We start from the raw sequence: 25,341 nt of genomic DNA, 5'->3' as shown, positions 1-25,341 counted from the left end.
ACAAAGTGTTCGAATCTTATCTCTTCAAAAGAGTGTTCTCAATCAGGTGAAACAGTTCGACTTCACACGACCGCGTCATCAATGCTGGAGTTCCCCAAGGAAGTGTGCTGGGCCCCGTTCTTTACACTTTATATACAGCAGACACGCCTACAAACTATCAGCTCACAACCTCTACGTTTGCTGACGATACCGCAATACTCAGCCGATCCAAATGCCCATCAAAGGCAACAGAAAAACTTGACTGTCATCTTAAAACAGTGGAGAGATGGTTTGCGGACTGGCGCATTAAGATAAACGAGACTAAAAGCGGACATGTAACATTCACACTGAATAGACAAACCTGCCCACCATGTACCCTAAACAATACACTCATCCCACAATCAGACGCAGTAACATATCTCGGGGTTCACCTAGATAGACGCCTCACCTGGCGGCGACATATAGAATCTAAAAGGACTCATATGAAGCTTAAAGCAGGCAATCTCCACTGGCTTATTAATTGCAACTCTCCGCTTAGTCTGGAATACAAAGTACTTCTCTACAATACCGTGCTGAAACCCATTTGGACATACGGCTGTGAATTATGGGGAAACGCGTCCAAAACCAACATTGAAATTATACAGCGAGCTCAGTCAGCGATTCTGCGAACTATCACTGGGGCACCATGGCGAAAGCATCCATAGAGACCTCAACATAAACCTCGTCAACGAGGAAATCCAGATGAGAAAGAGTAAACATCAAGCAAAGCTCGCCGCACACGAAAATCCTCTCGCGAAGTCGCTCACGCGTGTATGTAGTCACAGCAGACTAAAGCGCAAAGATTCTCCAGCCCAGCTAAGAAATCCTAGGGCCGTCTCTAACTAATACAACTATTTAACTTAAACTATTGTACTTAAACTAATTTATATAATAAGATTTGAGTAATTATTGTTAGTCTCATAATAAGAGAAGATCCAATAAATAACGCAATAAGTTCAAAAAAAAAAAAAAAAAAATGCTTGTTGATTTTGAGGGTATGTCATGGGTGCTGCAGTCTGAGTTAAATCGGCCATGCTTTGAAAAAAAATTTCGCTCCTGAAAAAAATTTCCAAAAATGTAAAGGCTTAGTCGAATGTTTCTTAGCAAACTGCAATCTAATATTTTTTTTGTATCGCCTACTGATAGTCCTTGAGAACACATTAAAGTCAAAATATGTAGTTCAAGAAACTCTTGACTATCAGATACTCGTTATTAAGCTAGAGCTGACAGGAAAAATGAACAATCTTTTTGGCATATCAATTGAAATTGCAAAAAAAAAAACCAATACAAAAAAACTCAAAAGTGTATGTTGTTTAAAATTTCAAATCGACGTGCAGGAGAGCTATCTAGCAACAGCGAAGAAGCCTGGAATGAAGGAGGGGTCAAGGGCAGCCAGGTAAAACGGGAAATAATGGACCTGGACCTCGGAAAAGCGGAGAGACCGTGAACTAACGGTACCGTGCTGAGCCTTGGACTCAAGGTGGCGATGGTCGCAGAGGTCGAACGGTAACGGTATAGACTTTGGACATACCCAAAGGGGACACACCGTGAACTAACGGGACATTCATAAGCATTAAACACAGGCGGGACGTGCGCAAGAGGGGAAAACCAGAATCACCCCGGCCTATAAAAGGACGGAGCAGGCGTAGCTCGTGACCAGTCAGTTTAACATGGTCCTACGTGCAAGCGCAGTCAAGACGCGGGCGTGCGGCCTGACAATCGGTACAGATTCAGAAGGCATGGACAGTCAAAAAACAAGAATTAAATAGTCAAACAGAGAGTGGTAAAGAGTAATGCAGAGGTCCACGGGACAGAAGAACCTGGCGCGGTCAGAAGGTATTGGGGAGTCAGTGGTCGGTCCTGTGACTGGAGCGATCCTTACAGACGTGCGCTTCCGGGCGTCACAACGGTAGTTCTGTCTTTTCTTTGGTCGAGCAATCAACTAAATCATAAATTTGGTGGGACGAACATACAAACTCTGTGAGCTACCCGTTGCAATTCGTAGCAAGCAGAAACAAGAAAAGCAGTTCGTTACAGTGTCGACTCCCCTCTTTGTCCTGATCGATAAAATATATATTTTATATGATCGCAAACGCTTCCTTCTACCTGTTACATACTTTTCATCAAATCTGGTATACCCTTTACCGAGTTAGGAGCCTTGCTTTAATATTCTTCGTAGTTTTTTTGTTTATGCAGCTCAGAGCATCAAGCACCAAATTTCTGGAACATTTCTTAAATAGCTAGGAAATACTCTAACCAGCTTCTGTACCCGTTATTAATAGTACAAAAATAAAAGAAATAAATATCCCAAATTCCAAAAACAAAAATTATGGAAAAAGTAGCGGGAGCATGTATGGTTTGCTAATCCCTCTCTATGAAAAATGATAATCGTTCGTGCAAAATAGTTATTCCAGTAAAATAATAACAAGATAGAACACTATAGACGAGTTCCTTGAAGTCGGGGAACTCGACAATAACATTTTCTTTGGTTTTGAAATTTTATTTGAGGCTAAGATTTGATGTAGGTATCAAAACTGCCAAGCAACTTTTCATTTGAGCAGTGTGTAGTCTTAGGTTTAGGCTTTAGGGCGTTGAGCCACGAGCCAGGCGACGAAGAGTCACTATTTCCCAGGCACCTATAGAAAGAGGGAGAGTGCCGCTGATCGCAGCACAACCGACCTAGATTCTGGAAAACGAAACCAAACCTAAGCCAGGGAAAAGAGCGGAAGTCTCAAAGCAGGCGCTGCGAAGGAAAGGATTTAATTCACTACCTAGGATAGTGTCCAGTCCTAACTGCATTTTATGTTATTAAGATAAGAAATTAGAGGTATGACGGCCGGCCAAAGGTATAGGCAGCCAATTGTGACGGTCAGTCGATATCTGGGCAGCTCAGGACGTGGTCTAGATGTGGTTGCCGGCAGAAAAAAGCCGACCCGGTCCCAAAGTAAAAGTTGGGGTGAATTACACAGTAATTGAGAAAAAAAATTACAGCAGAGATGAATTGTGATCGCCAAGGTCCGCGCAGCTTGTTCGGATCGGGCTCCAGCCGGTGGGCTCGGCGTCTGGGGGATATCGTGCGACGGCGAGAGGATGAGTCTTCCTGGGGGGCTGGGAAGAGAAAGACGAACATGCGCTCACGGGCCTGTCGCTGTTCGAGCAGTTAACCGTGGCCTGGCGGACAGTTTAGGTCAGCCGCCAGCGTGTTATCCCAGCATAGATCGGGGACCGCTAGATCTGCTAAAGAGAATTGCCAAGGAATCGTTAGGACACCCACAAGAGAGAGAGACGGATTGGTGGTCCGAATCTGATGTATTACCAGATCTACTGAATAGGTGTTACCAATGAAGACTCTGCTACTAGGAAGGCTTACTTCGTCCGATCGCTGTCGGCTGCTGAGTGAGCCATAGCCGCTCTGTATATAGGCCCCGAATAAGCCTAGTGTGACCGTCACCTGCGTGGCATTTGCATGGGTCAGTGTGGCCTGCCTGTTTGATCCAGGGTGAACCTAGGCGTTGCACGTTGGCGCGCGCGCGCTACTATTTTGAATTTGAATTATTCCATGTACTTCATGTTTATTAATGTACCCGTTTCTCGCAGAGTAAAAGGGTATACTGTTTTCGTTGAAAAGGAAGTAACAGGCAGAAGGAAGCGTTTCCGACCATATAAAGTATATATATTCTTGATCAGGATCAATAGCCGAGTCGATTTAGCTAAAAAGTGTACTCAGAAATTACTGGTCTTTATGTTATATAAGGTTAAGTCTTTATTTTATCTTTTGTCCTGGCGAAAAGTGCATAATTGTAGCTATAACTAAACTGTCCATAGCTTTTCAATATAGTTTACATTAAACCACACTAGTTGTTATGTCGGTCTTCTAAAAAAGTACTCACATACTACGACTGACTATTTAACTGCTTACAGCAGCTATGGTCTTAACTATCTTTAATTTTCGTTCGGAATAAAAACCTTACATTTATCTTCAATTCTGATTGTTACATATATTGAATACGTTATAAGCTCCTGATAAGTCGGCTTATTAGTGCCCGTGTCCTGGGTAAGGACTCCGGCCGAGGAAGGGGAATCAGATGTTCAAGCACCATGATGCCACTACCAGTTCGTACCGTTCGTCAGTCAGCAGTCCTCACTGCCCCACACGCTATACGTTGATAGTAAAACGATTGGGAAATTTTTCGGCCACATTTACTCCCCTTCATGCGTCCGCATGCCTGATGGATCGTCGCGGGCAGCGCAATACGATCCCATTTTGTTAAGGTTTTCCGTCACCTACTACACTTCTCGATTCAGTACCCCTTTTGGAAATGTTTACCTCCTCTTTTTGTTGTAGTTAAAAATAATAGCGGAATTTTATTGATTAATAAGTTGTTGGCTAGTGCCATGTGTAATGTATAATACAAAAATTATTTAAACAGTATAGAACATTAAAAATGTAATGTCTATTATTAAAATATATTGCATGGACAAGGCTAACAATAAAATATTTTCTTTTATACCGGACACCTTTTGGTTATCATTATAACCAAAATCTACGCATATTTACTAATCGTATGAAAATAAAATTGGCACGAGAATATATGCATTTACAACAAAATATAGAAAAACACGGGAACAGTGTTCCTTCAAACTTACTACACTTTAATCGGGAGCGATGAGATCTCGACGCGTTGGATCCTGGATGTTGCTACTGATAGAATTATATATACTTATACATTCGTGCACCAATAATTTGTTAACTGAACATTACCGTAATATACACAAACAGCAAAAGAATATACACTAAGTAAAGGTCGTCTTTCTAGACATACATATATATATATATATATATATATATTTATATGAATGTTTTTCAGTGGCACTCTTAAGCTGCAACCCGATTCTCAGATTACTTGAATTGCTCGCTTGTTTGGAAAAGTCACTGCTGTTATGTTTGTCTGATATATCCACATAAAAAGAAATGCACCGGTTTACTTATTCATTGTTTAATTGTTTGGCCGCTTTCATGTTATGCTTGGCAGTAGGCGAGTGAGTTTCATATCTGTTTATATCTGTTAAGCCGCCCATCTTGAGACTTCTGTAGGATTGTAGTTTTTCTTCATGTTCCTTGCATTGGTTCTGAGTCCTTCCAGACTACGTCCTCTTATCCTGGGGGTCCGAAGTTTCTAGCGTTTTAAGGCAGTCTTCACTTAAATCACGAGGATAAAGTCTCGGAAAAAAAAGGATTCTCGGGAATTAAGTCCCTACTACGGCTTCTCAACTATTGGCTTGAGGGTAGTCAGTTCAAGTCTTCCCGGATAATCACTTTCGGGTATTCACTTCGAGTCTTCCGCGTATTCACTTACTGGTATTCACCCACGGGTATTCACCCGGATATTGACATACGGGTATTCACCCGGGTATTGACCCACGGGTATTCACCCGGATATTGAATCGGGTATTGGCCTACCGGCTTAAAGCTTTTCTGAGCTACCGGTCTTCGATGCCAAGTGTTTCCACCTAGGGGTCGTATTTCTAAAGTTACCCTATTCTGGGAGTCAATACCCCCTCGGTGAACTGTGGCCATAACTGGAGTAGGTTTTTATACCCGTTACTCGTAGAGTAAAAGGGTATACTAGATTCGTTGAAAAGTATGTAACAGGCAGAAGGAAGCGTTTCCGACCATATAAAGTATATATATTCTTGATCAGGATCAAAAGACGAGTCGATCTGGCCATGTCCGTCTGTCCGTCCGTCTGTCCGTCCGTCTGTCCGTCCGTATGAACGTCGAGATCTCAGGAACTACTAAAGCTAAAAAGTTTAGATTAAGCATACAGACTCCAGAGACATAGAAGCAGCGCAAGTTTGTCGATTCATGTTGCCACGCCCACTCTAACGCCCACAAACCGCCCAAAACTGCCACGCCCACACTTTGGAAAAATGTTTTGATATTTTTTCATTTTTGTATTGGTCTTGTAAATTTCTATCGATTTGCAAAAAAACTTTTTGCCACGCCAACTCTCACGCCCACAAACCGCCAAAAACTGTCAGAGTTGAATACCCTTTTGTCCGTCAGTCGGGTGATGGACAAGGGTACTAACTGGTAGTTTCAAGCTTGCTAGAATAACGCGCCGTAATTGTGCATACACCCGGAAGTGAGACTACTCTCCACGCGAGGGCGGCTGGAAACAGGTCCCCTGGCACGGTTATGTCATTGCCAGAGGATGCTGGCAAATGGTAGTCGGGCATCCCGGGCCGGACTAAGGTGTCACTCGACCCGTGCCAAGAGTCAGCCTGACTGAGGGCCCGGGTCACAAAATAGTTCAGTCTCAAACGGAGAGCTCAGGGTACCTGGCGACCCTCTGTTCTAAGAAGCCTTACCCGGGCGTCGCGGATCTCCGCCCGAGTGGACCCTCCTTTTCTCCGCAACTCGTGGGAATCACATGGAGTCTATAAACAAAAATAAAAAGGAGTCAGGATCTCCAAAAAAACCTACCCAATCGGCAGTGACGACTGAGTCTGGCCGAACAACCCTCAAGGCAGCGAAGTTGGCGAGTGAGCCCATCTGCCTGGCCTCTACCACAGGATCGGGTTCGGGTGAACCCCGGCTCAAGTCTGAGGCGACTGAGTGCATGCCGCCCAAAGCCGTCGCCATGGGAACAAATCCAGGCCCTAGTGCCATGATGCCCCCTTCAGGGGCAGCCAAGGACGGTAAGCCCTCAGTGGCAACTGGTAACGGCAAATTCTTCAGGACAAATCCTTCGCAGCTAGGAGAAATCAAAAACGGCTCCTTCTGCTGAATGGATGAAGAAGATAGAATGGGCAAGATCTGTTTTGCCAAACTTCGGCACCACTCGGGCGGAGATCCGCGAGGGCTGTCATCGTACATGGCCTACGAAAGCTGGTAAGGAGACTGGTACAAGACAGCGAAAAGCAAAACATAGGACTCCTAATAGGCTGTGATGCAAACGCCCACCATACACAATGGGAAAGTACAAACACAAACGACCGCGGTGAGTCTATGCAATAAAGGTAATGACCCCACCTTTATCATTAAGAACCGAAAAGAGGTAATAGACGAGAGGAACTCTCGTCTCTACACCACTATTAGAGAAAGTAACTCACTGGAGGGTGCTAGATAAGCACTCTTTCTTGGACCACAGGGGTATAGAAACGACCCTCATGACCAACCCCTCAAAACCAGCAGTTTTCACAAACCCAAGAAAACAGACTGGCAAAAATGCAAAAATATTTTAAGGAAAATAATCCCAATGGATCCCCCTCCATACCCCCAAAAATTTCTAGTCTAAACGAACTAGTTTCAATTTTACCAGAAACCTGCAACTATGCACTAAAAAAGGCCTGCCCCAACAGCAGGCCCAAAAGAAAAAGACAAGCTCCTTGGTGGTCAGCAGAACTATCCCCCCTCCGAATAGACTGCAGAACCCTTTTTAACAGGGCCAAGGCAGGAAATGAGGAGGCCCTGTGGACCGCCTACAAGATAGCCCTTGGAAACTACAAAAAGGCCATCAGGAAAGAAAAGCGATCCTCGTGGCATTCCTTCTGCTCAGTAATTGAAAATACAACTGAAGCAGCTAGACTTAGAAAAATACTCTCCCAATCGGCCACAACCCTAAGCTACCTTAAAAAAGCAAATGGGTCCTGGACCAGCACGAGTGAGGAATCTCTAGAGATACCAGAGTCCCGAATTGTCTTCATCCCCAAAGCAGGGAAACCATCACACACAACCCCAAGGATTTCAGACCAATAAGTCTGTCATCCTTTCTACTCAAGACCCTTGAAAGAATCATCGGCCTGCATCTGAGAGGCAACACGCCTACAAGAAAGGAAAATCGACAGAGACAGCACTAGACTCTCTCGTCTCCAAGATAGAAAAATCAATGTCCCAAAAGGAATATGCACTGGTAGCTTTCCTGGACATAGAAGGAGCTTTTAACAACGTCATCCCAACGGCGATTACCGGAGCCCTGACAGACCTTGGAGTGGACCGCCACTTGGTGGGACTCATAAACCAACTGCTCACCTGCAGGACGGTTATGTCTTCACTAGGCGCGTTAGCCCTCACTAGGCACGTCAGCAGAGGCATTCCGCAAGGAGGCGTCCTCTCCCCACTTCTCCCCACATAGCAGTCAACTTGATACTATGCGACATGGAAGGGGGGCTGCAAGATAATAGTCTGTGCGGACGACGTTGCTATTATCTTCACAGGTAAATACCCCCAAACGCTATTCGACCAAAAATAACGGTCTAGGAATTAACCCCTTAAAGACCGAGCTGGTTCTCTTCACAAGGAAGTATAATGTACCAGACTTAGTCCCACCGCGCAAGGTACCTGGGCGTAATACTTGACAGGAAACTAAACTGGAACTTGAACCTTACAGACAGATACAAAAAAGCTTAAATAGCACTCTTCACGTGCAAGAAAGCAATAGGGCTCAAATGGGGCATGACACCCTATATAGTAAGCTGGATATATGTATAAGGCCATCGTCAGACCAATACTACTGTATGGGGTCGTGGTATGGTGGCCGGCTCTGAAAAAGAAATCCTAGCATTAAAATGCTAGCAAAGATGCAAAGAGCCGCGGCACTCACCACCCCAAACGAAGCCCTAAATGCCATACTCAACCTCCCAAGCCCAGAACTAGCTGACATGGAACAGGCTACAGTAGCGGCAATCAGGCTTAGATATACCAAACAGTGGAATCCACAAGAAGCGGGTTACTCATGGATCCTAAAAAGCATTCAAATAGCCCCCTCCAGAACAGACTACTGCACTCCAACGGAGTACATAAAAACATCGTTTAACACAATCTTCCCAGAGAGGGACGAGTGGAACTCACGAACACCTGGCCCCCAGAATGCTATATACTTCTATACGGACGGGTCAAAACTACAGAACAGAGTAGGGGAAGGAGTTTTCTCCAAACAGCTAGGCCTACGCATCTCGTTCAGACTCCCGGGTTCTGCCGTAGCTGTAGGGACGAAGAAATGGAATAAACGGTAGAGCATCTACTATGCAACTGTCCAGCACTGAAAGCGAAAAGACTTGCTCAATTAGGAAGCAAATTCCTGATAGACACGTCCGACCTGTCCGACATCGATCCACATCGGATACAAAATCTCACCAGCGCCTCTAGCTGGAGAAACGGCTAACTTTACACGAACCTCGACGGACAAAAGGGGAAAACATACACGGTATCACAATGGACCTCTTATGGTCTAAGTGCGTCGGATAACCGACGGCCGATAAAACCTAACCTAACTACCCTTTTAAATTGGAACACAAAATATACACCGGGTTCTTATCTAACAGACATACTTCACTATTTTTTTGGTGACTTAATCAAATTACTTAGTTTATAAGCCTCAATAATGATCAACAATATATATACATTAAAGAAACCGCTAATAGGCAATGACTCGCAAATACGCGCTAGAAACCCAAATACACGCCAAGACTCAAACATGAAATTTTTTTTTTATAACGATACCCCGATTTGCTGCCACAAATCAAGATTTTGCCGGACAACTTATTACATGCATTTACATGTTTCGTTCGCCCCGTGAAGAAAATCATTAAACGTATAAACCCACAAATAAAACAGCAAAGAAACTTAAACCATTGGGTCTCTTCAAGAGTCAAACTCATGGATATATGATAAATTCCAATTAACGAGTGTTAAAATTGGCACAATCCATCTACAGTTAATCTAACGGTTCGGCAGCCGGACGCTGACTCACCAAAGGGGTCATAAGGAAATATTACACCTCAGTGGAAAGACCTAAAAGTTCTAACCAATCAAAGAAGTCCAGAGTAATCTCTATTTTCGAATGAAGTCGAATGTCAGTAGAAAAGTGAAGGATATTGTTCTGATTACAGAAGATCTGGAATCCGTCAAAGCTCTCTTTTGGAATATCAGCCCTCAAACAAAGGAAAACACAAAAAAAAAACAAGAGAACGCTCTAGTCGAGTTCCCCGACTATTTGATACCTGTTACTCAGCTAGTGGAAGTGCGAAGGAGAGTCTTTAACACTAACAGTTTTTGGCGGTTTGTGGGCGTTAGAGTGGGCGTGGCAAAAAGTTGTTTGGGAAATTGATAGAAATTTACAAGACTAATACAAAAATGAAAAAATATCAATACATTTTTTAAAAGTGTGGGCGTGGCTGCTTTGGACAATATCTGGGCGTTAGAGTGGTCGTGGCAACATGAATCGACAAACTTGCGCTGTGTCTATGTCTCTGGAGTCTGTATGCTTAATCTCAACTTTCTAGCTTTTGTAGTTCCTGAGAGCTCAGCGTTCATACGGACGGACAGACGGACGGACATGGCCAGATCGACTTGGCTATTGATCCTGTCCAACAATATATACCTAATATGGTCGGAATCGTTTCCTTCTGCCGGTTACATTCTTTTCAACGTATCTAGTATACCCCATTACTCCACGAGTAACGGGTATAAAAGTAATTGGAGTAATTAATGGCCCAGCAATAGGAGTCTGTCGTAGTGAAACATACATACATATAAATAAAAAATATGACAGTTAGTTCTTTGGTTTATGTCTTTTCTTAACAGCGAAATAGTAATGTTGGAGTGTATATTTATAAATATGGAGTCAACACGTTGAGATCTTGTTGCAAGTGAGAAAATCTAATTGGTTTGGCGTAATAATATAAATATTTCACTTATTTCACCCGTAACCTATTTTAAATATAATTTGTATACTTTTCTGTACTGGCTTATTAATCCTATTATAAATGTTGTTTTTGAAAAATAGAGAACACTATAACCTCCTTAAATTCCGGCGACAAAAACATTACATTTAGTTGGATTCGCGAAAAGAAGGAAGCAACGTAGACAAATAAAGACTAGTAATGAATAAAGAAAATATATAATATTAACAAGAAAAGTAATTATCAAGCGATCGATAGGATAGGATAGTCTATTCTAGTCAGTCGAAATATATTGATTTTTTAACTCATAGTTTTAAAGGGAAGCCCAATAATAAATAAGATAAATAAGATAATAAATAAGATGGACCAAGGCCGATCTCTTGTGGAAACTCGGATGCGAATTGGACAATACATGAAAGAGCTTAATTAAAGATTCAAATGAATCGAGTTTTAAAGCCAGAAATCAGAGAGTCAGATGCTGACTAAAGCCTGCTAACGTCTGCCTAAGAATGGTTTTTGAAACTGTTTTTAGCTTTACCTTAAGGAAGAATGACAGAGACCAAAGGCTATTAGGCTTTTAGTAAACAAAAAGCTTTATGGAAAGATGGCGTGCGTAGCGATTAAAGCTGACTAAGCCGATTTTTCTTAAAATTTGTTTCCACTCTGACAGAGATGGAAGTATTTTGTTATAGAATGAAATAAGGCTAGTATTATAAGGTATGATCATATAAATATTACAGCGGATATGATAAATTATTTTGGAGCAATAATGTTGGTATATTCTCAGATAGAATTAATAAAAAGCTTTTTAAAGTCTGGAATACTTATTAAGTCAGAAAAGCTTACTTCTACCGGTCCCATACTTTTCAAAAATCTAGTATACCTTTATACCCTCTACGAGTAAAGGTTACAATGACTTAACCAGACGGACAGACAGTCATACATGTCCAGATCGACTCCGCTATTGATCTTGATCAAGAAAATATATACTTAAAATGGTCGGAAACGCTTGCTTCTGCCTGTTACATACTTTTAAACGAATCCAGTACTCAAACATATCATTCCCTCTTGATTTATTAGTATTTTTAATTTTTATCGATTCGGCAAACAAACTCTAAAGCCCTAAAACCGCCCAAAGCTGTCATGCCCACACTTAAAAAACATTTTTAATTGTTTTTTAATTTGATTATAAATTTTTCCCCAATTTCTATCAATATGCCAGTAACATTTTGAAGTGTTTCGTTTGCACTTCCACTAGCTAAGTAACGGATATGTGGTAGTCAGAGAACTCGAATGGTGGCATGCTTTTGGATTACCTTGAGACTTTGGATTAGTGTTAAGTGCACCTAGATTTCGTTGGTGTACAAAGTTGAAAAGGACTGTATGTCGGCTTAAGGTAGGCCGATTTTTGTTACGATTATGGAAAAATAATCTCTCCACACCCTTTACACCCGACGTCTTCATTATGAATTTCTTTTAGATATTTTATTTGAAAAATTAATTTACTTACACCTTATTAAGGCTTCCTAGGAAGGGGCAACCGATTTGTACGGCCACCGCCGAATAACGTGTGTAGAGCTTTTGACTGAGCTGAAAGTTTTTTGAACCGTATTGCTGAACGTTGAAAAATAGTGTTTCACGCCCTCCAAGCACTGCCTTGTCCTCACCGCCTTCTGCAATTAGTTTAATTCCGGCTTCCACAGAATCAATAAAAAATCCTTGAGGGTCATTGAGCACCTGCTGCCTCATCAGAGAATAAAGCTGACGAAACAGTTCTGTCCCATTTTCCAACATCTCCAATGAACTGCTTTCCTTCTCAACATATAGCCGGTAACCATCATGAATCATCGCTGCTTGCAGGCTCTGAAGAGTATTAATTGGTGGCTCGCGAGCAGGTCTCGCAAACTGGCTTGTTAGTTGAGCTGAATATACATCGGCCAAAACATAAGTCGCGGCTATCCAGTATACTATGGTCAAAAACTTGGCTCGGTATCCGTTATGTAGTTCATTGCAAGCTGAAAAAATTAAAAAATTTCTAAAATCATTTTAATGTTGGAATAATCCTATAAAGTATATATATATTTGAACAGGATCAATAGCGTAGTCGATTCGTATGAACGTCGAGATCTCAGGAACTATAAAAGCTCACGTTTTTTAATGATATTTTATTTTGTTTATATTTTATTCTTCTTTTTCCCTATTTCTATCAATATGAAAAACAATTTGAAATTTGAAACGGAGTATCGGATAGTAGGTGAACTCGATTTAAGCATTCTCTCTTGTTTCTATTTCTGTTTCTCGTATGGTTTTAGCTCTCCTTTGACCAACATCTAATCTAAACTTAAACTCTTAAACTCATCCGTGTTTTACATGGGTACAATTCTTCTAAAATAATTATATTACAACGAACTGGAGTACTCCGGGCCAATAGAAAAATCTTTTAATCCCTGTATGGTCTCCTTGTCGTCTTGATATTTCGAATTACGACATGATTGATTCTATATGACTTTTGTCATTTTTCTCTAATTACTTAAAATATATTTTTGCCAATATTTTTGCTTAGTCTTGTAGATAAAAAACTATTTGCCACGCCACAAATTGCCAAAACTGTCAGTCTTGAAAGTCTTTTTTGCACTTCCACTAGCTGAGTAACGGGTATCAGATAGTCGGGGAACTCGACTATAATGTTCTCTCTTAACGTTCTGCGTTACTCGTAGAGTAAAAGAGTATACTAGATTCGTTGAAAAGTATGTAACAGGCAGAAGGAAGCGTTTCCATATATATTCTTGATCATTATCAATAGCCGAGTCGATCTGGCCATGTCCGTCCGTCTGTCCGTCCGTATGAACGCTGAGCTCTCAGGAACTACAAAAGCTTGAAAGTTGAGATTCAGCATACAAACTCCAGGGACATAGAAGCAGCGCAAGTTTGTCGATTCATTTTGCCACGCCCACAAACCGCCCAAAACTGTCACGCCCACACTTTAAAAAAATGTTTTGATATTTTTAATTTTTTTTTTAGTAGTTTGTTAAAAATCTATTGATTTGCAAAAAAATGTTTTGCCACGCCCTTTCTTACGCCCAAAGTTGCCACGCCCACACTTTTTAAAAATGTTTTGATATTTTCGATCTCTCGAATTGACATAAAAATTGTTATATTGATATTGTTTTGATTAAAAATTTTTAAATTTTTTTTTAGTAGTTTGTTAAAAATCTATTGATTTGCAAAAAAATTTTTTGCCACGCCCTTTCTTACGCCCAAAGTTGCCACGCCCACACTTTTTAAAAATGTTTTGATATTTTCGATCTCTCGAATTGACATAAAAATTTTGGCACGCCCACTCTAACGCCCACAAGCCGCCAACAATTGTCAGTGTTTAAATTTCTCATTTGCACTTAAACTAGCTAAGTAACGGGTATCAGGTAGTCGGGGAACTGGACTATATCGTTCTCTCTTGTTTATTATTAACATTACAAATTTCTTGACGTCGTAATAATGAACAATTTCATAGGTATAGGTCTCTTTATTTTCTTTTGCAATATCTTAATTTGCCCATATTATTGTGCATTCCTTCCACGTTCTAACCAAACGTTCTGATTAGACCTCTTTTGGAGATCTCCATCGGTCCACGTGATCTAAGTGTTACAAGTAATTTGTCTCCCTTATCAATTTGATTAAAATATCCGTCTTCACTCAACACTGTGTCCAACTACAGTTCTCTGTCTGGTTCCTTCAACACTAACGTTTCTATTAAACTTCAAAATGCCTTTGCCAATTTGAGCTTCTTCAATTTTCTGTTCAAACATGGCTGAGAGCATGCCTCATCTTTGATTCTGATTGTTGTTCTATTTTGTAGTCATAGTCTTGTTAAAACATTGATGGGCCACTCTTAACGGACCGTTTTTTGTATCCCCTTCGTGGCGAATCTGTGACGATTTTGATCTTTATTTTCAGGACATACGAGTGCACGAGTCAATGCTGCAGTGACTGCTAGGACTTCCAGTTTGAAATGAGTGATATTTTTCCTCAAACGGTTTTGTCTTTCGACTCAGTTAAATAACGGGATACATACATGTAAATCGCCGTCTTCTTTATCCTTTCGAAACAGTTCTGAGCCGAAACCAAAATTAGACAAGTTCTTATGTATCTATGGTTTAATGATCAAAGCTACTTTTAACTGTTCAAATGAAACATTCTGAATTCGACATCTTTGCTCAAAAGGTATGATAAAGGTTCAGGTATAACTGTATTTTCATCAACAAACTTCCAAATATATGACGTTGATCCAAGAAATCCTTGTATAGCCTTTCGATTAGACGTTACGGGAAAGTTTGTTACAGCTTGCGTCTCTTAATTGCTTGGTGTAATAGAACCGTTTTTAATGTTGTAACCAAGAAAATCAACCCTGCTCAATAAGATCTGATTCTTGGACCTGGTAATTCACAACCCGTTCTGATCAGCAAGCAATCACTCTTTTTAATTTTTTTTCGCGTCGTCGGATTTAATAAGTTCTCTTGGTACTGTCATTATAAAACATGTAAACACCACTGGTGAGTTTAATATACCCCTTATATAAACTCGCATTGTCATTTATGTATACCAAATAAGGTATATAACATATAACTCTACCGGTATATGGAAATAGTCGTAGGTAAAATCAAATGTTGTAAAAATCATTCCTCCTTGTAACTCCTCAAGCACGTGGTATATCTGTATCATTTAAAAGTGGTCCCTCACATTTTGATTGCTCAACTTGCGATTGTTGCATCAAAAACGTTTCTGTCCATTTTATTTTGCTACGAGGAGGGGCGCACTTTAAAGCAATGGGCTTGATACTTTTTTACCAAGCCATATCTGCTCAGTGTAAGCAGTACGTCGAGCATGCTGAATCACTGGTATTTCGTCAGTAAGCAAGATTTTCATCTCAACAGAACAATGAACATTTCTTTTTTTATATATTATATATTATTACAACAAGTCTACATCAAGCTGGCATGATGTTTGTTCAAAAGATAACTTTCAAACTTTCAAATGAGCTCAGCAATTGCATGCTCATGCATGAACTTCGGTCCTAATCTCCATCCTGGACCTTTTTAAGTCTTGTCACCTGCCTGTCTGATCTTGGTATGAGCTCGGTATCATCTTTTGCGATTTTTGTGTCTAATATTAGTAGAAATGTTTTACCGAAAATCGCATCAAATTTCATATCTTGGTTGGCTATAACTTGGAATTCTACGTTCAGATATATGCCATCTATTTATACGGGGATTGTTATACTTCCGAAAGTTATGATTTGATTGTCAAACAAATTTCTGTCAAACAATTTTCCCTTCCCGTCAGGTTTCTTTTTCATAACTTTAAATGAATGCTTCAAAGTAGTTTTAAAGATCTGCATCAGTATTGTGGATTTCATATCGCCAGTGATCTGTAAGATTCGCCACTGGAAGAACAGAAAGGAGCGCACGGTACACATCAGCGACCTTAAGCACCAGGATCTGGAAGAGAATGATGTCGAGGACGTGGATGCGAATCCTCCGGGAAAAAAACATGGAAAGCATGCAGTAGAGCCAACTGTACCGGAGAATGGACGGAGCCAGTCATCCGCTTAAGAGTCAGGCCAAATGGAGACATGCCACGAGCAAATCGAAATACTGCGTCCCAACATGCCTAAAGACGACTGTTTATGCGTCTGGCCACCGCCAGAGTCTACAGCCCCAACCCTAATCCAACTTAACGGCAAAGTATTGTTTATAGTCATCAAAGCTTAGGGAAGGGGGCGCCTCAATCACAAGGCGGTCGATCGGCACTCGATAGTGTCAATCGATGGGCAAAGATATCGGAACTTGCAGCACATGATGGGTCACACTACAGAAATACCAGATGACGAAAGGACGAGAATGCGGAAAGAAGAGTGAAGAAAGGAGTGGCGTCACGGAAATAAAAATCGGCGGTAAGATTTGAAAAGGAGGAACGGGAAATACACTGAAAGGAGATCGGCGCTGTGGAACTCAAGACAAAGCTATGAGCTTCGACGGGATCTCAGGAATGGTTTGCTGTAACTGCAAGGCCGAATTTAGGGGGAGGTGTGTGGAGTTAAAGCTCCGCACTAATGCAGATGAAGATTGCATGGGCAGGGACTGCCGTTGGCAGTTACGTAACAAGTCAACGCGTAGTAACGGCAGTGCGAAGTCGAGGAGAAAGAGAGTTTGGAGACTCTGAACCTGGAGAAAGAGAGTTTGGAGACTCTGAACCTGGAGAAAGATAGTTTGGAGCCTCTGAAGCTTGAGAAAGAGATTTTGGAGAGACATAATGTTTGAAGGAGAGTAAGAGTACAAGCTGGGCTTTGGTAACGGTAAAACTGTGGATTTTGGATCCGGAGACTGGAGACTAGAGAGATAAACCGTTAAAGGAGGCCCATATAACCAGGCCGTGCGATGGAAGCTGGACAGTCAAAGAGAACGAGTATACAAGTTAACAACGAGAAGAAACGAAGTCAGCAGAGGAACTACAGCCGTGATAGTCAGCAAGGAACAAGATCGCTACGTCAAGACGTTCGCGACAAGGAAAGTCTTCGAATTGAGACACAGGTAGCTGAGGTCCAATACGACGAACCACGGTAGTCCGGGAGCATTCAACAGGCGGGGCCAAATAGCAGAAGGGTCCCGAAGAGACGGCAGGAATTGCGGTGTAGACCCGGTCGACTGTGTCGGTGACTACGTACGTGAACCCGGCGATTGCCTGGTGTGTCCGTGCGATCCAGCTCCGTGGTACCAGCTCCACCAGTCAGAGCAGACGTGGGTTTGGCGTGTTGCCGTTCCACCAGGCGATTGCCTTGGGGATTGCAGCCGATAGCTGCCGTGAGTCCGCATACGGCGACAATTCTCAGCCCAAGTGACGGGCACCCAACGACACGGTCCGATAATCACATTACATTATAAAGCTAGGCCAGAATAAATACCCAAGAAACGAAAACTACAAGTATTGTTACTGGTAACCGGGTGATCACGTTTTAATATAAATTTGGTGGGACGAACACACGAAATCTACTGAGCTAGCCGCACGTATTCCGTAGCGAGCAGACCAATAAAATCAGTTTCTTACAAGTTGCTTTTCCAAACACAATGTATTTCAACTATAAACCTGAAGACGCAAGCATGATTGTTGGCTTTGTCTCGCCTTCCAGCTGTACTTCTTCTCCTGCTTGAAATGGTATACCTTTAACTACTTCTTTCTAACCTTTAATGAAAGTATTACTTGACTATTTTTACTGATGTTTCCATTTGAACTTTAAACTGCCTCATATCCTTGGCTTGGTATATAAAAGCCTTGTTTACTTTGGAATCTGCAAATCCTTTGATAAAGTGTTCGATAAAGCTCTCATCATTTAAATCAAATGGCTTGGCCAATTTCATTAAAGCACGGGTAATAATTTGGTCTTCTTCTGCTGTCGTGTACCAAGTCTACGATGAAGCTCTGCCGATTACACCCTCATACCAAATTTATTCCAATAAGGAACATCACGCTGACTAGGAATAAAAGGGTTTGCCGATCCATTGAGTAATTGTGCAGTATAAATATAACTCCTGCAACATTCCACCGTAAGTGAACACTCCTCAAGTTCTTCGATCCACTGATAAATGTCTGGTAAACTGGTTCTTGAATACTGTTAAACCGCCTACGATTACCATTTTGATCTGCATGTACATTATAAGATATTACGGAAAAAAAAGTCTTATCTTCCTCCTGATCATCATCCACTTCAATTTCTTCATCATTATTATTATCCAAGTTCAGGCCATAGTGGAAAAGAATTCGTTTATGTTGTTTCCATCCACATCTGCTTAGTACACTGCGTAAGATTCATCTCACGTTATTACAATATCACACTTAAGTTATATGTATCCATTTAAATAAATCAGTTTCCAATCGCTTCCCGCCAAATCGTTAAATATTCTGCCACTCACCAATGTTGCATCTGTCTAAGTGTTTCACAGAAAAGAATTTGGTCTCGCTGTCTCACCAACACTGCTCCAAAATGACGACCTCGCTAGTTTTCAGATCTATTTTATTTCCAGATTGACAAACTTGTTCTTCGTCAACTTCTCTATCCATACACTTCGCGACAATACTGCTCCAGATTGGCCTGTTCGAAGATCACTGACACCTCTGCAGACCCTCCCGTAAGCTAGCGCTACCTCTTTAGATCATTCTGTAGACTAGTGACAACTCTGCAGGCCACCGCCTGGTTGCCATTTCGCTTTCTATACTTGCATTAACCAGCCTGTTGAAGCCCGCTTTCTCGTCTCTCCTGATGCACAATTTCTGTGATCCACCTTCCACCAAAACTGATTCACGCGTTGCACTTTCTCCAGATAACCACCATCCACGATTCTGTCTCTTGACAGGATCAAAGGAATAGCGGATACGATTTGGCCATGTCCGTTCGTATAAACGTCGAGATCTCAAGAACTTAAAAGCTTGAAAGTGGAGATTGGGCATGCTGATTCCAGAGTCATAGACGCAGCGCAAGTATATTGACCCATGTCGCCACGCCCAATATATTCCCACAAGCCGCCCAGAGCTGGCACGCCTACACTTTTGAAAAATGTTATGATATTATATTGTATTCAGTTTTGTGTTGGTCTTGTAAATTTCTTTCGACTTTCAAAAAAACAGTTTAAAACGCCCAGCATAAGCACATTACAAGGCCAGCAGCCAGCGGAGAAGGCCTTGGCCTACGCACTGGCATGTGTAAAAAGTAATGCAAATAAAATAAGGAAAAAATTATGTAAATACAAAATATTCCCGAGGAATTCCCAAGGCATTCCCGAGAAATTCCCAAGGAATACTAAAGGAATTTCAAAGGAATACTAAAAGAATTACCGAAAAATTCCGAAGGAATACTAGAGGAGTTCCCGAGGAATTCAGCGCGAATTTGACTTGTATTCCTCGGGAAAAGACCTTGCTTATTTTTCGATATTTCACAGAAATTCCTCAGGAATTCCATGGGAACTTCGAATTCCTCGTCACGAACGCGAAATTCCTCGCCGCTTTGTATGGCTTTCCGGCAATGAAAAGTCTGGCGTTGACTTAAGCAGTGACCACAAATTGTTCAGCCGATGGTCCCTGAAGAGTCACTAGGCATTGTATTACACAGTGTAATTGTTGACACTGGTCGTTACAAACAGTGTAAGTGTTGGTCACCAACGGCATTCTTCCCGTTATCGTCATCCTCCACGGCGTTTCCAATTGTTGTGGGTTGGTGAAATATCTACCGACGTATGTTCAGCGAACAGCCTGCCTAATAACGAGTCTACGTGATGTATGTTTGCAGGCGGCGGCGGAAGTTCTTCGTCGGACTCAGCGGAGGAGGCATTTCGGGTGAAACTTGCTGGGGCTGGGACGGGCGGCGGCTTGGAGACGATCTCATCGCACGGCGCCTACGGTATCGGTTTTAGGCGGACTGGTAGAGGAGTCCAGACTAAAGGAAGAGTTGCAATTAATAAGCCAGTGAAGATGGGCTGCTGTAAGTTTCATATGATTCCTTTTAGATTCTATATGTCGTCGCCAAGGTGAACGCTGAATTATGTAACTACGTCTGATTGTTGTTCAGGGTACAGGACAGGTATGTCTTTTCAGTGTGCATGTTACATGTTTGCTTTTGGTCTCGTATATCTTATTGCACCAGTACGCAAACTGTTTTTCCACTGTTTTAAGACGACAGGCAAGTTTTACTGTGGCTTTTGCTGGACATCTCGATCGGCTGTGTATTGCGGCGTTGTCAGCAAATTTAGAGGTTGTGAGCTGATAATTTTTAGGCTTATTTGCTGTGTATAGGGTCTAAAGGATAGGGCCCAGCGCACTACCTTGGAGGACTACAGCTTTGATAACGCGGTCGTGTGAAGTCGAACTGTTACACCTCATTGAGAAAATTTTTTTTGAAGAGATAAAATTCGAATACTTTGTGTGAACTCTGGTAAAGCCGTTTGGTTATCTTGGACTTTAGTCCTTCCAGCCAGACTCGGTCAAATGCTTGTGGGACAGTATTCTCGGTGCTTAAAAGCAGTACGAATTTCGTTTGTGATGCGATTGACCCTTTCGATCGTTCCATGACTTTTGGAAAAGTAAAATTGATGCGATGGTATTGTATTCCGCCTTCTGTAGTAGGATACTTAAAAATGCCTCTTCAAAAAGTTTCGAGAGACACGTTAGCAGGCTGATTGGTCTGTAGGAAGAAGGTTGCGTTTTGTCTTTGCCTGGCTTGGGAATCAGCACTGTCCGCCTTTTTGGGAATGGTATCCAAGCTTCGTAATAACGTTAAGAAGATGGCATAAGGTCTGAACAGCACACGGTTTTAGGGCTTAAGATCTCTTAAGATCTCTTCGCTTTGGCTAAATGTTATTGGATTTATTGGTGGTGTAGTAGTAGTAGTAATTGTGTATAAGCATAGTAGTATAAGTCCCATTGCAATATTAGAATGTAAGAACCTAATTATAAGAGTCGCGAATGTAAACAGTATACACACACTTGCTGAATAAATGAAGAGTCAGTCGTCGCTGAACTGTCACAGATCGCACACTAAAGCTCAGAAGTGGTCGGACCTACCGAAGTGATAATTTCAAAAGAAAAATAAAAATCGGCATTAATGAATTGTAATCCTGGCAATTACACATTAAAAGAACTAAAAGCTCTGTGCGTACAAAACAAACTTAAAAGTAGTGGCACAAAAATCGAATTGATTAAAAGACTTGAAAATATTAAATTTGAGTGGTGCGCGCTTGAAAAAAATAAAACAGCAATGAAAAAAATCAACGCCACAGAACAAACCGGTAAAATAGACAGGGATGAAAACAACGGCAACGGCGAAGAACAAAGTAGCGAAAACGAGATAGCAAGAAGTAGCGACAACGACGGCGACACGATGACGGCAACGGTTGCACATACATACAAAGGAATGCAAGAAACAGAAGGTTCGAGAAAAGTAACGGGATCTTGCGAAATAAATGTTAACAACGAAAATGAGATCGAGCAATGTTCTGAGAGGCAGATGGTGAGCGCCAGCAACAATGAGTCCAACAAATGTTTAGCGATCCCGATGGCCAGCAACAATGATCCCGAGATGCAAATGGCTGGCAACAAGGAGCCACAACAATGTTTTGGAAACCAAATGATGCGGAACAATGTAACTATCCAAGACAGCGATATTCAAAGAATGGAAAATGAGTTGAAAATATTGAAGCTGCAAAATGAGATCGACCAGTTAAAAAATAAACAACAACGAAGTAACGACACAGACTCAAGCATTTCTTTCGAAATTTTAAAGGAGATCGTTAAGGTATACGATGGCGGAAACAATTTCAATGTTTGGATATCTCAACTTTTGAATGTCCAGAAAAATTTCAAGGTCGGCGACGAGATGATGCGTGCGCTGATTCACTACAAAGTTAAGGGCGATGCTGAAATATGGCTGTATTCAAGCACGAGCGCTACTATGGACACAGCGGATAAAATGTTAAGCCACCTGGAGAAAATGTTCGTAATGTCCAAAGAATCAAAGTTGAGTATGCGGCAGAAGCTACAGAACTGCGTCTGGATCAAAGGTAAGGAGTTCTCCAAGTACTACAACGAGAAGTGGCAGCTGGCGGATAACTTAGCACTGGCAGAAGATGAATTTTTGGAATATGTCATTGACGGCATACACGATGTCAATCTACGCAATCTGGCTAAGTCGCGTTCGTTCAAGACCGGATTGGAGCTTCTGGAGGCATTCCGAAACGTTGAGTTGGGCTACGTTCCTAAGCCCAAGTTACCGGAAGACCGTAGAGCAGGAGATTTTCAGAAGCCACGAGGTAATGCAGAGTGCTACAATTGCCACAGTCGGGGCCACCTGGCCAAAGAGTGCCGCAAGCCTAAGAGACAAGATGGGGCTTGTTACGCATGTGGCTTGCAAGGACATGTTGCTAAGGAGTGCAACAAATACAAGAAGTCGAAGGGCGGGGACAACGATTATGTAAGTTATATTGAATTAACATTTTGTACAAAGAATAATATGCTGAACCCTATGTTTATAGAATGTCTCATAGATTCTGGCAGCCCGATAAGTATTATTAAAAAACGTTTTATACCAAGTCAAATTAAAATGGAAAAGACTACTTCTTTAAGTTACGTTGGATTAAATTTAAGTAAATTACAAATACATGGAAGCGTAAAATGTTCAGTTAAATTTTCAAATAAAGATACTCCTATGTTATTATATGTCGTGGATGATGAATCTATGGGATATGCTATGTTATTGGGAAGGGATTTTTTAGCAAGAGTAAAGGCCAAAATTGTAATTGATAATGAACACGAAAAAATATCTGAAATAAAAAAAGATTCGATAGTTGAAGAAAATCAAAATACAAATAAAGAATCTAAAAGTCATTATGAGACAAACGCATACGAACAAAATAATTTTGAAAAACAACTATTATTAATTGATTACAATGATAATGAAAATGTATATGAGATAGGTTCACAATTAAATTTTAAACAAAGACGCGAATTTATAAATTTTATTGAAGAATATTATATTAAACCAAAAAGACCGAGTGAACCGAATATAAAATGTGAAATGAAGCTAAGGTTAGAAGAAGACAAGCCGTTTAGTTTTTCGCCAAGACGCCTGGCATATGTAGAGAAAGAAAAATTACAAGGAATCCTTGATGATTATTTAAAAGATGGTATTATACGTCAAAGTGAGTCTGAGTATTGCTCGCCAATTGTACTAGTAAAAAAGAAATTGGGTGGCATTCGAATGTGCATAGATTATAGGAAACTAAATAAGATCACGGCGAAAGTTAGATACCCGATGCCATTAATTGATGATTTATTAGATACCCTAGCAAACAAAGTTGTGTTCTGGAAGTTAGACCTGAAAAATGGATACTTCCATGTTTATATGGACGAAGAATCGATAAAGTATACATCATTTACAACGCCACTAGGACAGTATGAGTTCACAAGAATGCCTTTTGGGCTGACAAATGCTCCGTCTGTTTTTCAAAGGTTCATCAACAAAGTATTTGACGACATGATTAGGGATAAGAAAGTGATAGTTTATCTCGATGACATAATGATAGCGACAAAGAATATAGAAGATCACCAAGCTATATTAAAAGAAGTATTTGAGCGATTGGTTAAAAACAAATTAGAGCTACGAATCGATAAATGTATGTTTTTTCAAAGTGAGGTGAAATATTTAGGAAATATAATATCAGAAAAGGGTATTAAAGCAGATGACGACGGTGTGAAAGCAATTGAAAATTTTCCCGTGCCACAAAAAGTTCATGATGTCCAAAGTTTTTTGGGGATGTGCTCGTATTTTAGAAGATTTATACAGAATTTTTCAACAATAGCAAAGCCACTCCATGATTTGACAAAGAAAGACAAAAAGTTCGAGTTTGGCCTAGCGCAATTAGAAGCATTTGATGAATTAAAAAGCAAGCTGTTAAAAACGCCTATTTTAGCATTGTACAGTCCTGAGGATGAAACAGAATTGCACTGCGATGCAAGTTCGATAGGTTTCGGATCAATTCTCTTGCAAAGGAAAGCAGATGGTAAATTACATCCAGTTTTTTACTTCTCAAAAAGGACAACGGATACAGAATCAAGGTATCATAGTTTTGAACTGGAAACACTGGCAGTAATATATGCATTAAAAAGGTTTAGAGTGTACCTACAAGGAATTGAATTCAAAATAGTGACAGACTGTAATTCCCTCACAATGACGTTGAATAAAAAAGACTTGAACGCAAGAATAGCAAGATGGGCCTTGGAATTACAGAATTATCTGTATAAACTAGAGCATAGATCAGGAACTAGAATGAAACACGTTGATGCTCTTAGTAGATGTAATACGATTTTGGTAATAGAGGAAAATACGTTCGAGGACAATTTAGTTATATGCCAAAACAGAGACGAGAAGTTGAGAAAGATTAAAGAAATGCTAAGTAAAGAAGAAAGCGAATTTTATGAAATGCGAAATGGTGTGATTTACAAATAAGTAAAAGATAAGTTACTGTTCTATGTCCCGGAAGCTATGGAAGAACACGTATTGTATAAATACCACAATGAGTTAGGCCATGTAGGGAAAGACAAAGTTACGGAAATGGTCGGTAAAAGTTATTGGTTTCCAAATGTTAGAAGTAAAGCGGATGAACATGTTAAGAACTGTCTAAAATGTATAGCTTTTCAAGGAAAAAATGGTAAGCAAGAAGGAACTGTTAATATTGTACCAAAGGGAAACACACCATTCGAAGTCATACATATAGATCACTATGGTCCGGTAAATCAAAAGAATTCTACGAAAAAACATGTATTAGTAATTGTTGATGGATGCACAAAGTTTGTGAGATTGTATCCAGCGAAATCAACAAACTCAAAGGAAGCAATGGAAGCTTTAGGTGATTATTTTAGAGCGTATAGCAGACCAACGACCGTTGTTTCAGACAGAGGGACATGTTTTACATCAGATATGTTCGAAGAATTTTTGGAATCAAGAAACATTAAGCACGTCAAAATTGCAACAGGCTCACCACAAGCAAATGGACAAGTTGAGCGAATAAATAGAGACCTAGGACCCATGATTAGTAAGCT

At 40.9% G+C, this 25,341-nt stretch overlaps 2 protein-coding genes across 9 annotated transcripts in view; one reads left to right on the top strand and one right to left on the bottom strand.

Moving 5' to 3' along the window:
- The window catches only part of LOC120445263 (ionotropic receptor 40a), a 54,844-nt gene that overhangs the window by 8,684 nt on the left and 20,819 nt on the right, over nt 1-25,341 (bottom strand). For all 6 annotated transcript variants that reach the window (XM_039625555.1, XM_039625556.1, XM_039625553.2 and 3 more), the window contains exon 5: nt 12,215-12,719. In XM_039625555.1, the coding sequence (XP_039481489.1) occupies nt 12,215-12,719 (505 nt within the window). The remainder of the gene's footprint in view (nt 1-12,214; nt 12,720-25,341) is intronic.
- Nucleotides 21,113-23,148, top strand: LOC120445265. 3 transcript variants are annotated; one of them, XR_005615731.2, is made up of 3 exons: nt 21,115-22,714; nt 22,776-22,894; nt 22,999-23,144. XR_005615731.2 is itself a non-coding variant. In XM_039625560.2 (2 exons), the coding sequence occupies exons 1-2, from the start codon at nt 21,350-21,352 to the stop codon at nt 23,041-23,043; spliced, it is 1,590 nt and encodes a 529-aa protein (XP_039481494.1). In that variant the 5' UTR covers nt 21,113-21,349; the 3' UTR covers nt 23,044-23,144. The 3 variants fall into 3 exon arrangements, 2 of the variants coding, with proteins under 2 accessions (XP_039481494.1, XP_039481495.1); XM_039625560.2 differs by having other exon boundaries at nt 21,113-22,894; XM_039625561.2 differs by having other exon boundaries at nt 22,776-23,148.

The sequence above is a fragment of the Drosophila santomea genome, chromosome 2R, assembly GCF_016746245.2.
Source record: "Drosophila santomea strain STO CAGO 1482 chromosome 2R, Prin_Dsan_1.1, whole genome shotgun sequence".
Lineage (NCBI taxonomy): Eukaryota > Metazoa > Arthropoda > Insecta > Diptera > Drosophilidae > Drosophila > Drosophila santomea.
This window is presented reverse-complemented; position numbering and strand designations above follow the sequence as displayed.

Bases quoted from the DNA above. Each gene is read 5' to 3' on its own strand.
- LOC120445265 (XM_039625560.2), top strand. From the start codon at position 21,350: ATGAATTGTAATCCTGGCAATTACACATTAAAAGAACTAAAAGCTCTG. The intron at 22,895-22,998 runs CAAATACATGGA...TGCTATGTTATT, and splicing joins GATTAAATTTAAGTAAATTA to GGGAAGGGATTTTTTAGCAA.